Genomic DNA, 19,634 nt, shown 5'->3' on the forward strand with positions numbered 1-19,634 from the left:
GGCTTTCATTTCGTCTGCGCGAAAGATGTTCTGGATCAAACGCATGCCCTTTTGCATTCCTCTTCCGACTCAAAGCGATTCCCGTTTCCGCCGCATTGTCCATACCAGAACCTAATACATCTTTTGTTCTGTTTGTCATAGGACCAGGCTTTAGTCCAGTCACCGCAAGAACCTGTCTGCGCCGCTGGCAGGTCACAGCGACGGTCTGGAGAAATAGTGCGAGAAACATGATTTCAACCTTTATATCATTCTTAAATCTTATTCATTGTTTCTTAGCTAGCATCAAAACACGTTGCATCAAGGCTTAACCACACAAGCCCTACCTTGTACTTTTTATTTTGCATATCTACTTGTATAACGACATGCTCGGAATAGGGATAGCAGACAGTGTTGCCAGATTGTGTGAGAGAAATAACCAACCAGGTCTATGAGAACAAGCCCAAAAGAAGCGACTAGGCTATTTGAAAATAGCAGCTCACGAAAAAAAAAGCTCACAACGCGCCACAATGCGTTATGAGCTTGTAGATCTGCTATTAAAAACCAACAAAAAAAGAAAATAGATAAAGTGTAAAATGTTGGTTAAAGTGGTTAAACACAGGTGAATGTGTTACGGGTCTTAATGGGTTACGTTACGTGGTTACTAGTTAGTTAGTGGATTTGAATCAAACTGCTGCTCACCTGCATGGTCGTGTGGACCACCTGCACCACACACTAGTGGGCAACGGCACTTAAAAAAGGAAGGACATGACATGTCAATGTTGTGATGGAATTCTACACAGTCAGTCATGCATCTGTTGTTGTCTGCATGCAGTGGTGGAAGGTAACTACATCTAAGTACATCTACCTAAATACTGTCCTTAAGTACAACCCTGAGGTACTTTTACTTTCATTTAGACTTAGTAGAGGCCATTTTTTATTACATAATCATTCTATTCCGCTACATTTCCAAAGGCAAATATTGTACCGTTTACTGTACTAGAATTATTTGACAACAACTTGATTTAGATAGTATTACAAAACGTACGTTAACCAAGTAAGCCTTGATTTATTTTTGGACTATCCGAAAATGGCAGATCTAAAAGCTCACAAGGTGTCGCATTGTGATGCATTGTGAACTTGTAGATCGGCTAGTTCTGAAAAAATGTGATCAATTTAGAAGAATTGAAAGAAAGTACTGCAAGTAATCAGTATTTCAGTATTTCTACTTGTCATGGTATTTCTACTTTTACTAAACTCCTCCCACCACTGGGTGCATACTATGAATGCCTAACACAATATACACATGAGCAATTCCCAAACCAATAATATACATAAAACATACTACTACTGATACCACTTTATTAAGTAGTACTGCTTACCTTGTAGTTTATGGTGCTGGCCTGTATGAGAGAGAGAGAGAGAGAGAGGTAAGTGACGAATAACAAAACATGTATGAAGAAGGGCAGTTAAGAATTCAGAAAGTAAACTAAATAACTTAATACACTAATATTTAAAATCATGACCATTAGGCTGCGTCACATATCATTGGGCCGTGGGTAAAAAGAAACTGAACATTTACTTAAGTACTTTACTTTAGTACAGTTTTGATGTGAGTATTTTCAATTTCCAATACTTTTACTTGTGTACTTTAACTCCACTACATTTACTTGAAAACTTCAGTTACTATAGTTATTTTTAGATTTGGATTATAATTACAAAACCTACATTAACCATATTTTGAAAAAACAAGCTCACAATGTGTCGCATCATGATGCATTGCAGAGCTTGTAGATTATTATACATTTGTAAACTTTAAATGAGACATTCTGCACAATGAGTACTTTTGCTACATTTTGAAGCCAATACTTTTGGTAGGCTACTTTTACTCAAGTGACATTTTTATTTCTTAAAAAAAAATGGTTGTCTACTCACAATTTCTTCTATGATTCTGTCTATTTGACTCTCGACGCCCACGGTGATGATTTTGATGCTGTGAATCCTGGCCAATTCGACAGCTCGTTTCAAAACTTCGTTGTTGTTCAAATCGTCCAGTTTTTTGTCATTCGTATACAGCAGGGCTACTTTGATCTGCACATTGCGGGACTCTCTCTGGTAGATGTTGATCATATTGTTGATGCCATCGGCAGTGTTTTGGCCTAATCGCATGTATTTGAAATCTCTGATGGTAGTCTGGACGTCGTCGTCGCTCAGCCCCTCACTGAACCGCTTTGCTTCCGTTATGGTGCTGTACTGCATCACGGCCGTCCTTCTCCGGAGGCCCTTTGGGCCCAGACGCTCCTCGAGTTCGCCGAGACGCCTCAACAGTTCCCTGGAATTCGACTGCTCATCTTTAAAGCCATATTTAAAGACGGCGTCAGAGCTGTCCAGTATAAAGGCGAGGTCCAAGTCACAGGTAGTACACTTCCCTATATGTGCACACACATAGAGCACGGTTAGACATTGTTTTGCTATCAAAAAAACCATTTGGCTTTGTCCCAGAGCCATAGAGTATAAGACAGAGTTACGTCAAGTTTACGGAATGCATTGGAGTCTATGGGCTTTACAGTGACAAACGAGTCACATGAACCACGTGACCGGGCTGTTTTCTGCCCCCTCAATGTCATAACTCTGTCTTACTCTATGGCTCTGCTTTGCCCCATCCATGTAGCATCATACATATCACAGTGAATCATGTTGGAAGGCTACAGTAAGTCAACCTTTTCCATAGTGGTGAACACATAACAGTCATACAGTAGGACATTTACACCTTACTTGATTGAATGAAGACACATGCACATGTATACTTAATGTGATGTGACCTTCCTCATAACCACAATGAATGCTTATAGCCCCGGTAATGACAATCGATGTGCTTGTGAACAGAAACATGCAACAACCAGAAACATAATTGTTGATATACAAGTTATTCATAAATATCTTGCCTGGGTACGGACTCCTGGCCAGAGAACTGACAGCGCTGACCATGGTCAGCGCTGTGAGGACCAGCATCAGCTTCATGGTTGGGGACACCATTGTCCCAACTGTAGACAAGAACATCCATTGTTATTAAAACATTAATTACATGAGGAAAAAATTAAAAATATAATTATTATACACCATTGCCCCAACTGGAGACAAGAAAATCACTAATTAATCATATTAAACACATGTATCCCCCCCCCCTGTATAGTCTACTTGATTGGTAATAATAATAATATTAATAATTGGTAATAATGCACGTTTAAAATGTAAATGTCTAGAATGTTGCAAAGTGTTACTTGACATGCATTATAATCTGCTAATAACACCGTGTAGCCTAATTAAAGTAATATGCACTGATAAATAGTCTTAATGGTTTATAACTGTAATCGTAACAGAGTTTTAAGCATGTCATGCTGGCTTTTAAGGTCAAGTTTCATCATTCATGATTGCTGAGCAGTCCCAGGATCATATTGTATTATACTTATCATATACATCATATTTATTGAATGCATTATATGCACTGTTAGGCATTATATATAGTGTTATTTAAGGCACTATACTGTACATGGTCATAGCGATAGCGAGCTTTAATGTGCAAAAAATAACCCACAAAATGTTTCTGCCTGCAATATTAGCCTACTTTACTTAAAGGACAACTTCACCACTTTTCAACCTATCTTCATATAACTGGTCCTCACTAATGTTCATGATAAAATGGCACTTTTTTCCTATACTCAGTCAGTGCCTATAGGAGGGCTGTGGGAAGTTAGCCAATCTACATTGACATGTTGTGAGCTTGTAGACTGGCCATTTTAACTATTCAAAAATGTTTTGTAAAATAGTTTAAAAAAAAAGGCAAAGAAGTTAGGGATAAGGGGTTTAGCGGTGACGGAAATGGAGCCCATAGTCTTCCAGTGACATCATCGATGGTCGAATCCAAGCTAATAGAAACTGCAGGCTTTCTATTGCTGAAAAGTTACACTGTGATAATGTAAGTCATTGTTCTGGCGATAATAAAAATCAAATATATATATTTTTGATCTTGCCTCACAATTATGTCAGTGGAAGATGGGTTTCTGATATGACATGACATTATATAGACATAGGCTTAAAATAAACTATGTTTTTCCTTCTTGGTTTTCCATGTGCCATTAGAAAACAATGGCATGCAAATAGAGTAGAGTGAGAAAAGCATGAGAGATTGTGATGACTTACAGAATCGGAATCCTTTGGGAGTGCGGAGACTTGGTGCGGCGACTTGTTGAGAGCAGATGGAAGTGGTGAAGTGGATGCCAGGGGCAGAAGTCAGCAGCAGTAGTAGCAGTTCTCCTGTGGTGGAGAGAGAGACTCTAACATCTGAGCATTCTCCCTCCTTATTTATAGGAGGAGAGACCGCCCCAAAACCTGCAGCCTAAGCTTCAGATCCGCCCCCAGTCAATGGGAGAATGGGCTGGACTTAGTTCCCAGCGTCTGTGAGAAGATGTGTGTCCAAATATGGAATACGGGGAAGCAATTTAATATGAGAACATAAACTATTAGCTCTATCACTTTGGTCTATTGAAATGCAAGCTATAGGCTGGTGGAAGGCTATGCAGAATAATAAAATGTCACTTTCACTGGCCATAGGACGGTGCAGTAGGTATCCAGACACTCATATAGTAATTAAAGTGCTGTTTTATTAACTGACTTTTTACTTCTAAAATGTTATTATTTCTTGGTTCCTTTCATAGAAATGTGCAGCTTATCGTGTACGGCTGTGAATCTAAGTGTAACATTTAGTTGCTGCTGACACATTCTCAAAAACAACAGTTAAAAACAGCCTCGTTATGTGAGGTGATGAGGAGTCCTCTTGCATGTGCATGATTGATAACTATGATTTATGTAAGTAGAAAAATAAGCATTACTGCTTATTAACTGTAATGTTTATCCATAAAATATCTAGTAAAAACACAAATTACCCACATAAACACCCCACAGGAAAGTGTTTCTCGTCTCCCAATTTAACTATCATTAAAACAAGATATGGTTGCAAAAGGGGTGAAGTGGCCATTTTAACGCAGGAAAGAAATATCTAAATATATATGGAGAGATATGCCCGACAGCAACGATACAAAGGGTTTCCGACCCTGTGTATGTGTGCGTAATGCGAGCGTGCGTGCGCATGTGTGTGTATACAGTATGTGATTCAACGGGCCTCGTAGTGTGTGCGTGTGCGTGATCAGGATCCACAGGGTCCTAAATCATAGGGTTGTCTGGACTGATACGCATACTCGTACTCTACACAGCCTCATGACCTGACGAAGATGTAACTTAAACATCGAACCGTTGTCACTTTTTATTTGCACCCTGTTATTATTAAACTATAAGGGCCTAAATTGTCTGAGCTGCTCCAGTGCCTTCTTTTTCGCATCGTACTCCATAGCCTTTTGCACAGTGGTGCTCAACCTTTTAGGACGTGACCCCCCTCCCACGTCCTCCCCTTCCTGACAAGCACTTTGAAACATTTTTAATCGGTTCCACAGATAAATATTGTGAAAATGGTTGATCTACAACAAGTAGATCCGCTATTTTCACTATAGTTTGGGTCCCGGGCGAATATCAATTTCTGTTTTTGGTCACAGACTAAAATGTTTGGGAACCACTGCACTTTAAGCTATTGTATGAAATGGTGTTGCAGATTCAACTTTTTCATAGATGTCATAGATAGCTTCATATAATGTATAGACTTTGTTTGACAGCGCTATCATCACTTTTCTATCATGTTCCGCTTTTCTTTTTTTTTGTCATCAAAGTTTTTTAATGATTTTTCAATAAATTATACAAAATTCACATGACTTACACGAAAGAAAAAGACAAGAAAAAACAAACAAAAAACAAAACACAACTAGCAGTCAAAAAAAAAGGAAAACCCCTGGACAACACCCCTCCAACACTGTTGTTGACACTGGTGTTTATATCATATGTAATGTATAAATACAAAATGTTACTGCAACAATCCTTTGATATATAAATAAAAGTAGTCCCATATCTCATGGAACTTCCCTTTGACATTATTCCTCCTGGCAATTGAGTATTCAAATGATGCAGTTTCAGTCATAAGTTGACTTGCAGTAATAAGGCCTGCAGTCACCAATGCATGTTGTGCCTTGGTGAGCACCGTGCGATCTCCCAAGAGACATAACCTTGGGCATTCTGGTTTCTATCACTTCCGCAGACCCGGTTCAGTTTTAAGTCCCATTTTGGTGTTTTAAGAATTATGTTGTACTTTAGCTGTTGAAAAATAGCAGATCTACAAGCTTGTAGGTCTGCTATTTCTTTTTTTCGTGAAAATGTGGCCCAAATGTTTGAATATATTCTTTCAGAGTGAACGTTTTTAACTCAAATCTTTCCCTCTGGGGGTGGGGTCCCTGCAACAAGATATTTTCAGATGGGGGTCTAGCAAGACACTTTTTACCTGAGACTATAGTTGTACTTATCAGTGAGGTCGAAACACTACTTCATGGCTTGATCACTGCCTTTGTACAATGGCTGACCACATTTTGTGTGGTGTTAAATACAGGCAATTTCCAACTGTGCAAGAAAGATCTTGATAATTATTTGAATCAATCAGATGCCTTTGCTGGCCTGGGTGGTAATAAAGTTCCAAAAGTTGGTAATGTGTTGAGAATCGCGAGATATGAACAGCAAGAACCGTAAAGCATTACTGTACAGTCTGTTCCCTGTACGGATCTATTGTGGAGTCTCTGTGTATCTCAACTGGCAGAACTCTTTAAACACAGGGCAAAAGTGTCTAATGCTAAGCCAGGGTGGAATGGCCATGTCGAAGAGCTCCATGCAGAGGCTATAGAAATGCTTTTAAAATATGGGCAGAGTCAGGCAAAGAAAAAGGGGAAAAAAGCACTAATATTTTACATATGCCCGTCGTTATATCAAAAGAAATGTGGTCAGATTCTCTGGCAAGGAAGGTTGCATAAGAATAATGTAAAAAGGTGCCTGGGCCGTGGCTCAGCGGTCCAGACACCTTGGCCGGTAGGTAGCCCGAGCCTGGCAGTGTGCCGCGGGTTCGACTCCCGATCCCGACGGCCTTTACTGCATGTCACACCCCCACCTCTCTCCCCCATTTCCTGTCAGCCTACTGTCTGTCCCTCCATAAAAAATATAAAATAAAGGCGAAAGCTGCAAAAAAAAAAACCATAAAATAAATAAATACAAAAAAAGAATAAAGTAAAAGGTTTCTTTGATTTTCAATTTTCTAAAAATGCCACGCTAATTAGTGGACAATATTAACTCCTTCAGCGCCACCTGGTGGTCACCAGTTTAGGCTCTGAGTGCCAATTCTCCCATTATAAAGAAAGAGAGGACTTATTAAAATAAATTGTAAAAAAAAAAAAATGTAAAAAAAGAAAGAAAATATGTCTTGTCGTCTTTGGCACCCATTGCAAAGACGTCCATAAGACGGGATTACGTCCCTGGCACTTAAACATGAAAATGCAATTTAGAAATGTTTTATTAAATAAGATAAATTATTTTTAACCTTCAGATAATGAACACATTTAAGTGAATATATAATGCAATAGCATTATCTCCAGGTGTGCTCATTTTATGAAAAGCAAAAGCAAATAACATTGCATTTTCATTTTCAAATTGGCATGTGTACGCTATTGCATTTTAGATTTATTGAAATGCATTAATGACATGAAAATTAAAAAGCATTTATCTTATCATCTAGATAAATACAATAGACAAATATTGGTCATCGTTAGTCCATATAGCTGGTCTTCAACAGCTTCTAAGTTCTGAGCACATGTATGCTCACAGTACATTGCTGACTTCAGTGATGCTTGCGGAACTCGACTCCGTCTCGTTCCTTACCACATCCCTGTCGTGGCAATAATCACGTTAACCCACACCCCTCTCGTGTAATATTGCTTAAATGACTGCATGAGCTCCAGTGCAAGCCAGCTGTGCTGTTTGTCAGTGCCGGGGTACCCACCTGCTCTGCTGTGCTACGCAATCTTATGGACATGGATTGTTCTTAATCTTGAGTAGCCCTACCGTACATACCGATGTTGAAATGGTCAATTTGTACACCACCACCACCATGCATACAAAATGTGGTGCCGGCCAGTCCAGCAGTTCATCTCCTTATTTCTACATACTGAGAGACAGATACACAGGCAGACAGATAAAGATCCTGGAATTATTTTTAGATAGATATCGAGATGTTTCTCAACGACCTATTTGACCAGGTCCAGTTGTTGGTCAGCTGCTCTTAAGACATTTTAACCTCATTATCTTCTCTAGAAGATTCTTATCCGTCGTCTGGAGGCCAAAGGTGATCTTCACAGATCTGCAGGCTCTCTTCTGTCTGAGAAGATCACACTTTCATTATTTCTAGTGTAATTAACTAAAGCGAGTGAATGTGATATCTGAAAATACATCTTTAAAGACATTCTTAAGTGTGTGTCTTGGCTTATTATTATTATTATTATTATTATTATTATTATTATTATTATTTTTATTTTATTTTTAATGTCATCATTCTTGTTTGTTTCCATTCGGATCTTTACATTTCACTGACTTGCAAACAGTGGTGAAAAAAGTACTTGCATGTTTCACATAAGTAAAAGTATAAATGCTTGCAATGTAGAAGTACTTGAGGGAATGTTAAAAAGAAAAAAATACTTAAAGTACGAAAAGTAGAAAGTACTCATACTCACTATGCAGAATGTCTGCATAGTGCATGTTTTCAAAATATTTTGAAAATAGCCGATCTACGATGCGAGATCATGCGACATATTGGAGATAAACATTTTAATAATACTCCAAGTTACGGTTTGGTGCTGTTCTGTGCTGCTTGTTTTATAACGTCACTGTTCCATTTGGTGAATGCCTTGAGGCTATATGTTGGGGGTTGTCTGTGTGGGAGAGAGCTATATAAGCTGTCGTTTCTTGTTACTCTGGTGGGGTTTCCGTGCACAGGTTGTGTAAGTCTGTCTTCTTACTCGAGTAAAATCCTTATACTCCATAACTCCGAATTCTTGTGTTGCCTCATTATTCATTATTATGATTTGTCTTTTGAGCATATGTCCCACAGATTCCTTTACAGCATCGTGTTTTGTGCCATGTGGATTTCATTAATATCGACATTTAAAAGGAATTTACAGCGTGATTGTCAAAAGGACATTTCATAATACCATGGTTTTTATAAATCATTTTGTGTTAAAAGGTGTCTTGTTTGTGTGGTTTATTAAATGTATAGTTTTTCACGGTGGAGTAAATAAAGAGCCCTTGTGAACATCGGTTGGAGCGTTGTCTATTCAGCATCAGATGAAGATTGTTTAGGAGCAGTTTATTTATCATTTATTGGGCTGCACAAGGCAATCGAGTCTAGATCGGCATAGACTTGAGGGCTTTATAAGCCACTTCCACTCAAGGCTGCTTGGTTTCGGACGACACATAATATGGCGGACTACATGTTGTCTCAGTAAGACAGCCCTCCCCCTATCCACAAGGAGGCGCAGTGCACCAAAGCATTATGGGAATTGTAGTCCAGGAAGGAAGTGAGTTAGATTGTGTAGTCCAGGAAGTCTGGTATTCACCTTTTTCCTGGGCTGTGTGTGCTCCAGTTCCTGCTGATTTCATTGGATATCATTGGTCATCTGACAAGTTTCATTGGCTTTCATTGGATCAAATCGACAGGAACTGGAGCACACACAGCCCAGGAAAAAGGTGAATAGATTGAGAACGGGGGGAGTGACCGCGAACAGCTGATCTACAAGATTTGTGCTCGTCAAGACTTGCTTGATCCTCCTGAATATATGGGGGAGTTCTAGGGCTCACGTGGTTAATTCCACACTGTGTATAGTTTTCGAGAAATCGTGAATTTTGAAGTTTGATTTCAAAAGAGCCGAGAGGAAGGAATTAGATAGGAATAACGAGAGTTCTAATTTGAATTTAATCCAATTGAGGGAGAACTGAGTGATGTCTCTTTTCCCTTCAGACGCTGCGTTAATTTCCCACTGAGCCCCGTCACAGCGCGGGGAATCACAACCACAGCATGTCAGTAATGCCATTATGGAGATCCCTTGAAGCATGCCTCTAAGAACTCTTTAATCTCTCTCACATGTACGTCAACAATCTGATAAGGGGGACACATCAGGTTATGGGGATAATAGGATTTGTTTGAGGCGTTCTCGAATGATTCAGTCCGTGGTTGGATTCCTCTCCAAGATCGTGACGTAAACAATTCTGCTAGATATTTCCAGATTTTCAACATGGCATCACCAAGGTCTCTAATTCAGCATTATGAAAATGGGTCTCGTCGACGCGTTTTAGTTACATTTAGTTTTATTTACTTCCGAGTGTTTTGGCTGAAGCAATGTAATTAAGCGCCAGCGGTTCAGAGGGACTTGAACTTGAAGCCTTGCTTTGGCAAAGATTAGACCTGTACGTACCCGTCGCAGTCGGCCACCAGCCTACTTGGGAACGATGCAACTTGGAAATCTAATGATATACGTTGTCATATCACCCGTTTTAACTGTCAGCCGGTGTCCCACATGGAGATCTGTGTATGTGACTGTGTGTGTGAAGACTGCAAACTGAAAAGTGTACTTGGCAATCAATTTGGCCCACTGGCAGAGCCTGATTGGTTGAGCCTCAATTAGCTGGAAATTGCACAGGTGAAAGGAGTTGGCCTCATTAGGCCCACTGGCAGAGCCTTTTGTGGTGGTTCTGGAGAACCGTGGGTCCGACCGACTGGCACCTGGCACTGCACTCCCTGTGGGGGTGTGGGACGCGTGTGTCGAATGTCAAGTCGGTGGGTCAAATGGTTCTCGAGTTACGTGCACACGTATACGCACGCATGCACACACGTAGGCAGAGACGTGGCATTATATAGTAGATGCTGTCTGTTAGATTTCCACCCAGGGACGCCTCCAGTCCCCATGGGCACATTTGAGCCGTCAGCCGTGGACAGAAGAAGCTGTGTTTTCCGAGTTTTTAGACAGCTGGTGGATGGAAATTAAGCTCCACCCCCGCGGCTGACTGCCGCGGAGGCGAGCGTTTCCGGGAATCTGTCCGTCACGGCAGTCAGCCGCGGAGGTGAAGCTTAATCTTTTCCATCCACCAGCTGTCTAAAAACTCGGAAATTACGTAAAACACAGCTTCTTCTGTCCGCGGCTGTCGGCTCAAGTCTTCCCATGCCGAGTGTGTGTACAAGCGTGTGTGTGCGCGCATGTGTGTGTGTGTGTGTGTGAGAAATTATTCTAATTAATTGATATTGTGTCATTATTATTATTACCCAGATAATGATAGGAGAGGCCATCTTGTTCTGCTGCCTGTCGCGGAGGAAGACGGGACCGGGCACCGAGGCCAACATCAACGCAGCCGGCTGCAACTTCAACTCCTTCATACGCAGAGCGGTCCGCTTCGTTGGTGAGCTGCATGGGCTGCTTTCCTACCCTTCTTCTATAACCTAAAACTATGACGAATGGTGAGCTGCATGAGGCTGCTTTCATACCCTTCTTCTATAGCCTAAAACTATGACGAATGGTGAGCTGCATGAGGCTGCTTTCATACCCTTCTTCTATAGCCTAAAACTATGACGAATGGTGAGCTGCATGAGGCTGCTTTCATACCCTTCTTCTATAGCCTAAAACTATGACGAATGGTGAGCTGCATGGGGCTGCTTTCATACCCTTCTTCTAGCCTAAAACGAGTGCCGTCGCTATACCTGCGAGTAAGGCAACACGCCGAGGGGGGGCAACAAAATCTGCCAAAAAGTGCTAAGCCGACCCTCAAAATAACAAGCGTCCGTGTGTGTGTCTTCACAAACAGTGAAAATAGCCGATCTGCATGAGGAATAGCAGCGCTCTCGTCGGGAGGGCGGGCAGCACAAATATCCTACGAGTAGGGCAACCAAATGGTCAGCTACGGCCCTGCCTATAAAACTATGACGAAAAACTTTCGTCAACTACCGTTTCACACAGAGGAAAACGGAATAAAAAACAAACAAACAAACAAAAAACTAAGCCACGATGACTAAAGCTGAGACTAAATATATTGACAATTTCGTCAACAAATTAAAAACTAAAATGCAAGGGAGGGACTCGTGGAGAAGAGATCCAGTAGAACTAAAAGACACGTCATTTTACACTGAAAATAGCTGATCTACTATTTTCGGCTATTTTCAGCAAGTGTAAAATCAGCCATTACGACGCCTGCAGGCCCACCAAAATACATTTTAGTATCAACTGTAGATTTAGTCGACTAAAATCTCATGATATTTAGTCGACTAAACCTAGACTAACACTAAAACATTCCAGGTGACTAAAATGTAACTAAAAATAAATCAAAATGTGCTGTCAAAAACAACACACTGTGCAGCACACTGTGACCCTTGTAGTGGTGTAATACAGTCCTTCTCAAACTCAAACAAGCAAAGACATTCGGGGCGCGTTCGGAAACAGCGCACTGAGCGCACTGTGCAATGCAAACTAATAGGCGCATTTCCCGCTGCGCATTTCCTGCGTGTAGAGGGGAAAGCAGAGTTGGTTGAATAAGTATAAAGAGGGTCTACGTTTTTCAGGCCAAGGACCCCTTAGCTGCAGAGATAGATGAAGCAGGGACCCCCCACTACATATTGTATAACATTGTGTCGCAGATTCTCACAAATCAGCCTGCTCTCCGACCACGTGGGACAAGCTCCCGAACACGAGTGGAGTCAGAATGTGCCAATTAAGGTTGGCCTCCGGGCGCTGAATGTTAAAATCATATATAACATCACATCAGACCATCCACCTCTGACAACAACATGGTCAACTCAACAGCGCATTATGATATCAAAGTGAGGAAGGCACTTGGATGGAGGGCCCTGTCATAACAAACTCAGTTTGCAGCGGTAGAGTCTGTTCTCCTATACGGCAGTGAAGCCAACCCTGTAGTGCAGCATATAGCCATAACAATCGTTCAGTTTGTGATAAAAGCATGACATTTGGTACACATATAGCCAAAGGCATCCCAAACATAATTGGATGTGGAGGCATCCTGAATTTTCAACATGGCATCCATGGCAGCCATTTTTCAAAATGGCCGCTAGCAACAACTGTTTTCTTATGAATGATGGATATAATATGATATTTGAGACTCATTTACCATATAGTACTAGGTAAGTGTCTTTTACATAATTGAAAATTGTCATTGAATATTCAAGATGGCTGCCATTTTTCAAGATGGCATCCTTCACTTGTATGATTGTCCGATATGGGTGATCTCTGTGTCAAATCAGTATTTCTTTATGATCCAGAATAAAAAAATTGAACTTTGAAATTGGCCAGAAGCTTCCTTCTACCTCACAACTGAATATCAACAGGGCATGTGTAATTGTGTATAAGTTCAGGAGCCCATACAGCCCACGCAGTCTTTTTCCCGTGGCCAACATGCTTGACAGTGTCACAACCCGTCAATGCATGGAACACTGGTAGTTTGCGTGCTTTCTCCTGCCTCCCTTGCTGCAATTTAATGGGCTGATAAGTATCGGCAATTGCTTATGGTGCTGACTATCTATGGCAATGACTATGGCGCTATGTCTACGGTAATGACTATAATGCTGTGCTGTGTGCTGACTATGGTGCTGACTATGGCCTCTTTTAGACGGCGACCATCTCCATATAACACTTCAAAGTCCCGTTGCGTTCTCATTTTTTCTTACCCTTTACATGAGAACGCACACGTTATGCTATAATGTGCTATTATGCTATAATGTCGCTAGGTGGCGATAACGGGCTGCCAAATAGACAGGTCACCCACGTACAAGAAGAAGAAGATTTGCCAAAAAACAGTGCAGCGCAAGCGGCGCAACACTGCTCTTGGCAGGCAACGCGCGCCACGGGATGGTATATATTTTATAATACATTAGGCTACATAAACGCTGCTGCCGCGGCTGCCGTCTATCACAAGGCTTTTTATTTACATCATGGTTTTACATTCACCATCGCTGATGAGCAGCACTTTGTAGGCGAGGAGGGAGGCTTGTTCAGGAACTCCATTATATCATAATGATATGGCTCTGCATCAATGTAATAAACATATGCGCTGTGAGCCAACGTGAGCCATGATGTCATAAGTTTTGCGGATTCACCGTTTTGCCTGTTTATATGGAGACCATAGGAAACGGCGTTCTCAAAGATTTCCACTCTGGGAGGTGGTTTCACTTCGTTGCGTTTTCACCTCATGAGAACACGGTTCTCGTCTAAATGACAGCAGCAAACGATACTTTATTTTGACGTTTTATATGAACACCATCCTCGTGTAAATACCACCTATGATATACTGTCTATGGTGCTGACTCTGCTGACTATGGTACTGACTCTGGTGCTGACTCTATGGTATAATGACTATGGTCCTGACTTCTATGGTCCTGACTCTATCGGGAGCAATTTGGGGTTCAGTGTCTTGCTCAAGGACACTTCAACATTGACTTTTGGGGGAGCCGGGGATCGAACTCCGGACCTTACACTTTCGAAACGGACACTCTACCTCCTGAGCCACTGCTGCCCCTATGGGGCTGATATATGGGTTGTCACACTGTATCAAGCTTTGATGGCCATGGGAAAAAGACTGTTTCCTGAGATTATACATGTCCTGTTGAAACTGTCGCCAGGCTCAAATGACATACCACATAATGGCTGTTCACTGCTCCTAGTTGTTATGTAGAGGACGAATCTCACCTATGTGCATACTATAATAGGGTATAGGCCTATACATATTACATATGTGACAACAAACATCCCAAAGGAGTGGGGACTAATCTATTATATGCAGGTCAGACCAGGTATGAACATCTCTTGAAAATGTAAGAAGGTTTGTGTTGGGCAGTGCAAGTGCAAAAAAGCTCAGTTACAGTGCACACTGATAGTGATAGCCCTCCATGTATGTGAAGGTGAGGTGTGAATAGTCTTCCCTGTGCAACACCCTAGGTTTGGCTTCACTTAAAGATGGAGTTTTTGTACTTTTCCTGTTTTGTATGTGTCTATGGCGTTAACATTACTCTAATAGACCCCCAGATGTTGTTAGAATATTCAAATAGCATATGTCTTCTGTGTATTTTTGGTTTCTTCCTAAAAGCTGAAAGTCTTTGAGTCAAAAGGCCCAATTAATCGAAAATACACCATTTGTGATCATAACCCTAACCCCTCCCCCATTATCATACAACACTGTGGGCGAGGCTTAATTAAGTTCAGGTGGGTGGTGCTAAGGTGATAACCAGGTATACTTAATGAGATGGTGGGTGTGGCCACATGAAAACATAATTTGAACACTTTCTGTACACTGAAAAATAAAATAAAAATAAGAAATAAATCTTCCTAGTATAATCATATAGTACCTGAAATACCTGTTCTATAGGGTCACAGCACTCTATATTTAATGAGTCTTATGAGATAGAAGGAAGCTCTTTATAAATTCTAAAGTTCCTAATTCAAATTTTGCATCAACAAAAATGTATAATTCAACACAGAGATCATCCATAACTAACCAGCCAGAAAAGATGGCGGCCATTTTGAATTTTCAATGAGAATGTTCAATTATCCCAAAAACACATTACCAAGTACGTATGGCAAATAAATTCAACAAATTGTGTCAGCAATATCATTTTATATCCATCACTCATTAGAAAACAGTTGTTGCTGGCGGCCATTTTGAAAAATGGCTGCCATGGGCGCCGTGATGAAAATTCAAGATGCCTCCACATCCAAATCTTTTGGTAATGCCTTTGGCTATAAGTGCACCAGATTTCATGCTTTTATCACAAACTGAACGATTCTTTTTTTTTTTTTTTTTTTTTTTCTTTTTTTTTTGCGGCTTACGCCTTTTATTGATTTTTTAAGGGACAGATAGTAGGCTGACAGGAAACGGGAGAGAGATGGGGGGATGACATGCGGTAAAGGCCGTGTCGGGTTCGGGAGTCGAACCCGTGGCACACCGCGACTGGATCACCAGTCCGGTGCCCAGACCGTTACGCTACGGCCTGGGCCAAACTGAACGATTCTTGTGTATTCAGGAGCTAAGCACTACTGAGCAAAAGTCTCTAGAAAGGTGCCAATTAAACCAAAAACTGTCTAAACTAAGTACTGCACCCGATCTACAAGCTCATAGCGCGCTACGAGCTTGTAGGCCGCTATTTTTTGAAAAATCATGAAAATGTGCCTCAAATCATTTCATCAGAGTGAAAGTTTTTAACTAAAATCTTTGCTTCTGGGGGGAGTTCCTGGAAAAACATATTTCCAGATGGGGGTCGGCGTCCAAATACATATAATTCTAGGGGTCGTTAACATGAAATATTGAGCACCACTGATACAGAAACATACGTTTTTTCAGAAAACTGTCGGCCTCAGGTCTAAATGGGTTAACATCAGCGTTAACCCAGAGTACACATGTCACCAATAAGAATCTGTATGATGGAATGCCAAGGGTGGAGTCAGAAAATATCAGCCAGGAGACTGAGACTATATACACTACCTGCACTATACACCGTCAAAGACACCAAGAGCTGCCAGCCAGCAAGTTATAGTGCTGTGGGAACCAACACACGGGCACCGGTCACGAGGACGTCCAACATTAACATTATGTGGATGTAAGTGAGAAAGACGACGCAGGAGCACAAAGCACCAACGAGCAGGACAGATGTACGGAGAACCAGGATGACTGGAAGTGATGGAGGACGTCTGAGGACGACCTTTTAGAGAGATCTATATAGATTTCATAGATAGCTTCATAGACTTGTTTGACGGCATTATGAGGGTAGTGTAGAATTGTGTTCACGCTAATATGTATTTTTTTTGAGAACCTGACTGTCCTAATGAATTATTTAAACTGAACCCTGATAAGACCTTGAATAGAAGTTGAATAGAAAACTGTGTGTGTGTGTGTTTGTGTGTGTGTGTGTGTGTGTGTGTGTGTGTGTGTGTGTGTGTGTGCGTGCGTGCGTGCGTGCGTGCCACTTGCATTATTTGCCAAGTGTTTGGTTTAGCATATTGTGTGTCTGTGTGCAGTTCATATATTATTCATATAGTCAATGTCGAGCAGAAACCTTCTGTTCTTTTGTGTCTTTTTTGTCTTATTTATGCATTTATTTAAAATTAGAGATTAAAGCCCTGTTTATATCATCCGTCAATGATGATAGCATCGATCGTTCAAAGAAAAGTTGTTTTATTTTATTGATGCTACTTTGTTTACTTTGTTATTATTCCTTTTTTCCAGGTTATTACAGACAAGCATTTCACGGGGTCTGGTCACCGGTGCCGGTGAAAAATAGCAGATCTACAAGCTCATAGCGCGCCACCGAGTGGCGCTATGAACTTGTAGGTCTGCTTTTTTTGAAAAAGCGTTAAAATGTGCCTCAAATCTTTCCGAAAATTGTCATGATTTAGACATTTCTTTTCAGGCCTGAATGGGTCAATTCATGGAAATATTATAGCTTATTGGGAGAAAAGCTAATTTATGAATTACTTAGATTTTCTTAGATTTCTTCATGAAATGAGTGATTTTTTTTGTGCTCTCCCTACCCTCGTCCCCCCCCCACCACCAACACCCCCAGGGGTCCACGCGTTCGGCCTGTGTGCAACGGCCCTCATCACGGACGTGCTGCAGCTGATGACGGGCTACCCGGCGCCGTACTTCCTCACCGTGTGCCGGCCCGACTACGGCACGCGCAACGTCACCTGTGAGCAGAACCCCTACGTCCTGGACGACATCTGCGCCGGCCCGGACCCCGCCGCCATCAACCAGGGCAGGTGAGGAGAAGGAACGGTGTATACAGTAGGTGGAATGTATAACCAAAGCACATTTTGTCTGGGTGCGTTCAGAGGACCCAAAAGCAGTACGACCAAAAGGCAAGATTCACAGTTCAGGATGTTTATTAAACTATAACTTAAACTTCCTATGAAATGGGGCAGGCGAAATAAGGACACAGTATACACGCTGACATTAAATGACGATCTGACAAGGAACTGAACAAACTGGGCTATATAAATAGACAACGACTAACTAGACACAGGTGAACTCAAAATACAATCAATCACAGGATAGGCTAACAGGACAAAGAGGACACAGGTGAAAACACTGACACATCACAAGGTAGGTGAGACAAGGTAGGGAACAGTAACTAGGCAGACAGGAAACACTAGGGACCATACTACAAAATAAGATACACAAAACCAACAGAGTAACAGAAAACCAAACAGAACAGGAAGACAAGGCACATTTACTTTACCCATTTAAACCCCGAGACCGGATTCCACAAAATGTCTTCTATAAGTCCTGACAGTTTTCTGAAAAACCATAGGTTTTGAGTTGAGGTGGTTCTCAAACCTTTCCATGTCAAGGACCTCCAGAATCATCTGTATTTGGCCGCGGACCCCCATCGGAAAATATGTTGTTTCAGGGACACCCTGAAAGCAAAGATATGAGTTAAAAAAGTATATATTCGAAGATGTGTGCCACATTTTCAAGATTTTTCAAAAATAGCAGAGCTACAAGCGTGTAGTATAACATAATGCTTAAAACACCAAAAGGGGTTCCCGTCCTGAATCGGTTAAAGGGCTGTACTTAAAGTAGAAATTAGAGGTATTCGTTGTAGTTTACTTTTCCTACACTACTAATTTTACTTTTACTTCACTACACTTGTTTGAGCACTTTAGTTATACGCGTTGCTTTGTAGATTGTGATTTTTATTATTACAAAAACATACATTAACCACTTCAGCCGTCCATGTGAAAATAGCCGACCTACAATGTGTCGCAAAAAGTGAAAAGACCAAACTCACAGGACATGTTGGAGTATATTGGTCAATTCGGTCAGACTTGCTGCGTTGGCTGATCGCAGTGAGCTGGTGAGGGGCCAGCACATATAGCTGCAGTCGCGCTCTGGAAAGGAGAGCGCAGTTTGTTTTACAGACAAGAGAGAGGGCAGGGGCTGAAGCCCCCTTTGATGTCTATGTGTGCGTCCCTGGTGAGGGCTGTAGGGTTGGATCAAGGGTGCCGTGCCTTGATGCCTTGTATAGGCCACCTTGTTGCTTACAACATGCTAACAGCGGTTCTCAAAGTGGGGTGTTAGCTCTGGTGCATAGACAATGCTTCTACGATACGCCCTGGATTGGCTATGCTACTTTCGCTTTTAAATCTCACATGGAACTCAGACCAAAAAGAACGTTTTTGCTACTCACCAAAACAAAGGAGGGTTGTGTAATTAGAAAGCCTACTTTCCTTAGTGGACGCACTCTGAGCCCCCCACCACGCGTATAAACTGTACTTTCTTGGCCAGAAAGGGATTTTCTTTCACCGGAGGAAAAATATTCTCTATGAGGCAGTTCTCTGGCAATATCGGTAGAAGGCGCATTGGAGTAACTAAAAGTATTTTTCTTCCGGTGGAAACAAAATAGTTTTTTGGCCAAAAACTACCGTTTATACGTGTGGTGGGGGGCTCAGAGTGCATCCACTAAGGAAAGTAGGCTTTCTAATGACACAACCCGCCTTTGTTTTGGTGAGTAGCAAAAACGTTCTTTTTATTTACGCTAAAGAGGAGAGGCTGGTCTGAGTTCCATGTGAGAGTTAAAAGTGAAAGTAGCATAGCCAATGCAGGGCAGAATCATATAAGCATAGGCTATGGACCAGAGC

General features: G+C 41.4%; 1 protein-coding gene across 1 annotated transcript in view; it reads left to right on the forward strand.

Annotated features, from left to right (window-relative positions):
• Window positions 1-19,634, forward strand: part of plppr4b (phospholipid phosphatase related 4b) — a gene marked incomplete at both ends in the record, with an annotated part of 60,200 nt that overhangs the window by 23,403 nt on the left and 17,163 nt on the right. The window contains 2 exons of the mRNA XM_083777689.1: window positions 11,268-11,397; window positions 17,558-17,753. Of these exons, the coding sequence (XP_083633815.1) occupies window positions 11,268-11,397; window positions 17,558-17,753 (326 nt within the window). The remainder of the gene's footprint in view (window positions 1-11,267; window positions 11,398-17,557; window positions 17,754-19,634) is intronic.

Source organism: Protomyctophum parallelum (assembly GCF_964188405.1).
Source record: "Protomyctophum parallelum genome assembly, chromosome: 12".
In the NCBI taxonomy this organism is placed as follows: domain Eukaryota; kingdom Metazoa; phylum Chordata; class Actinopteri; order Myctophiformes; family Myctophidae; genus Protomyctophum; species Protomyctophum parallelum.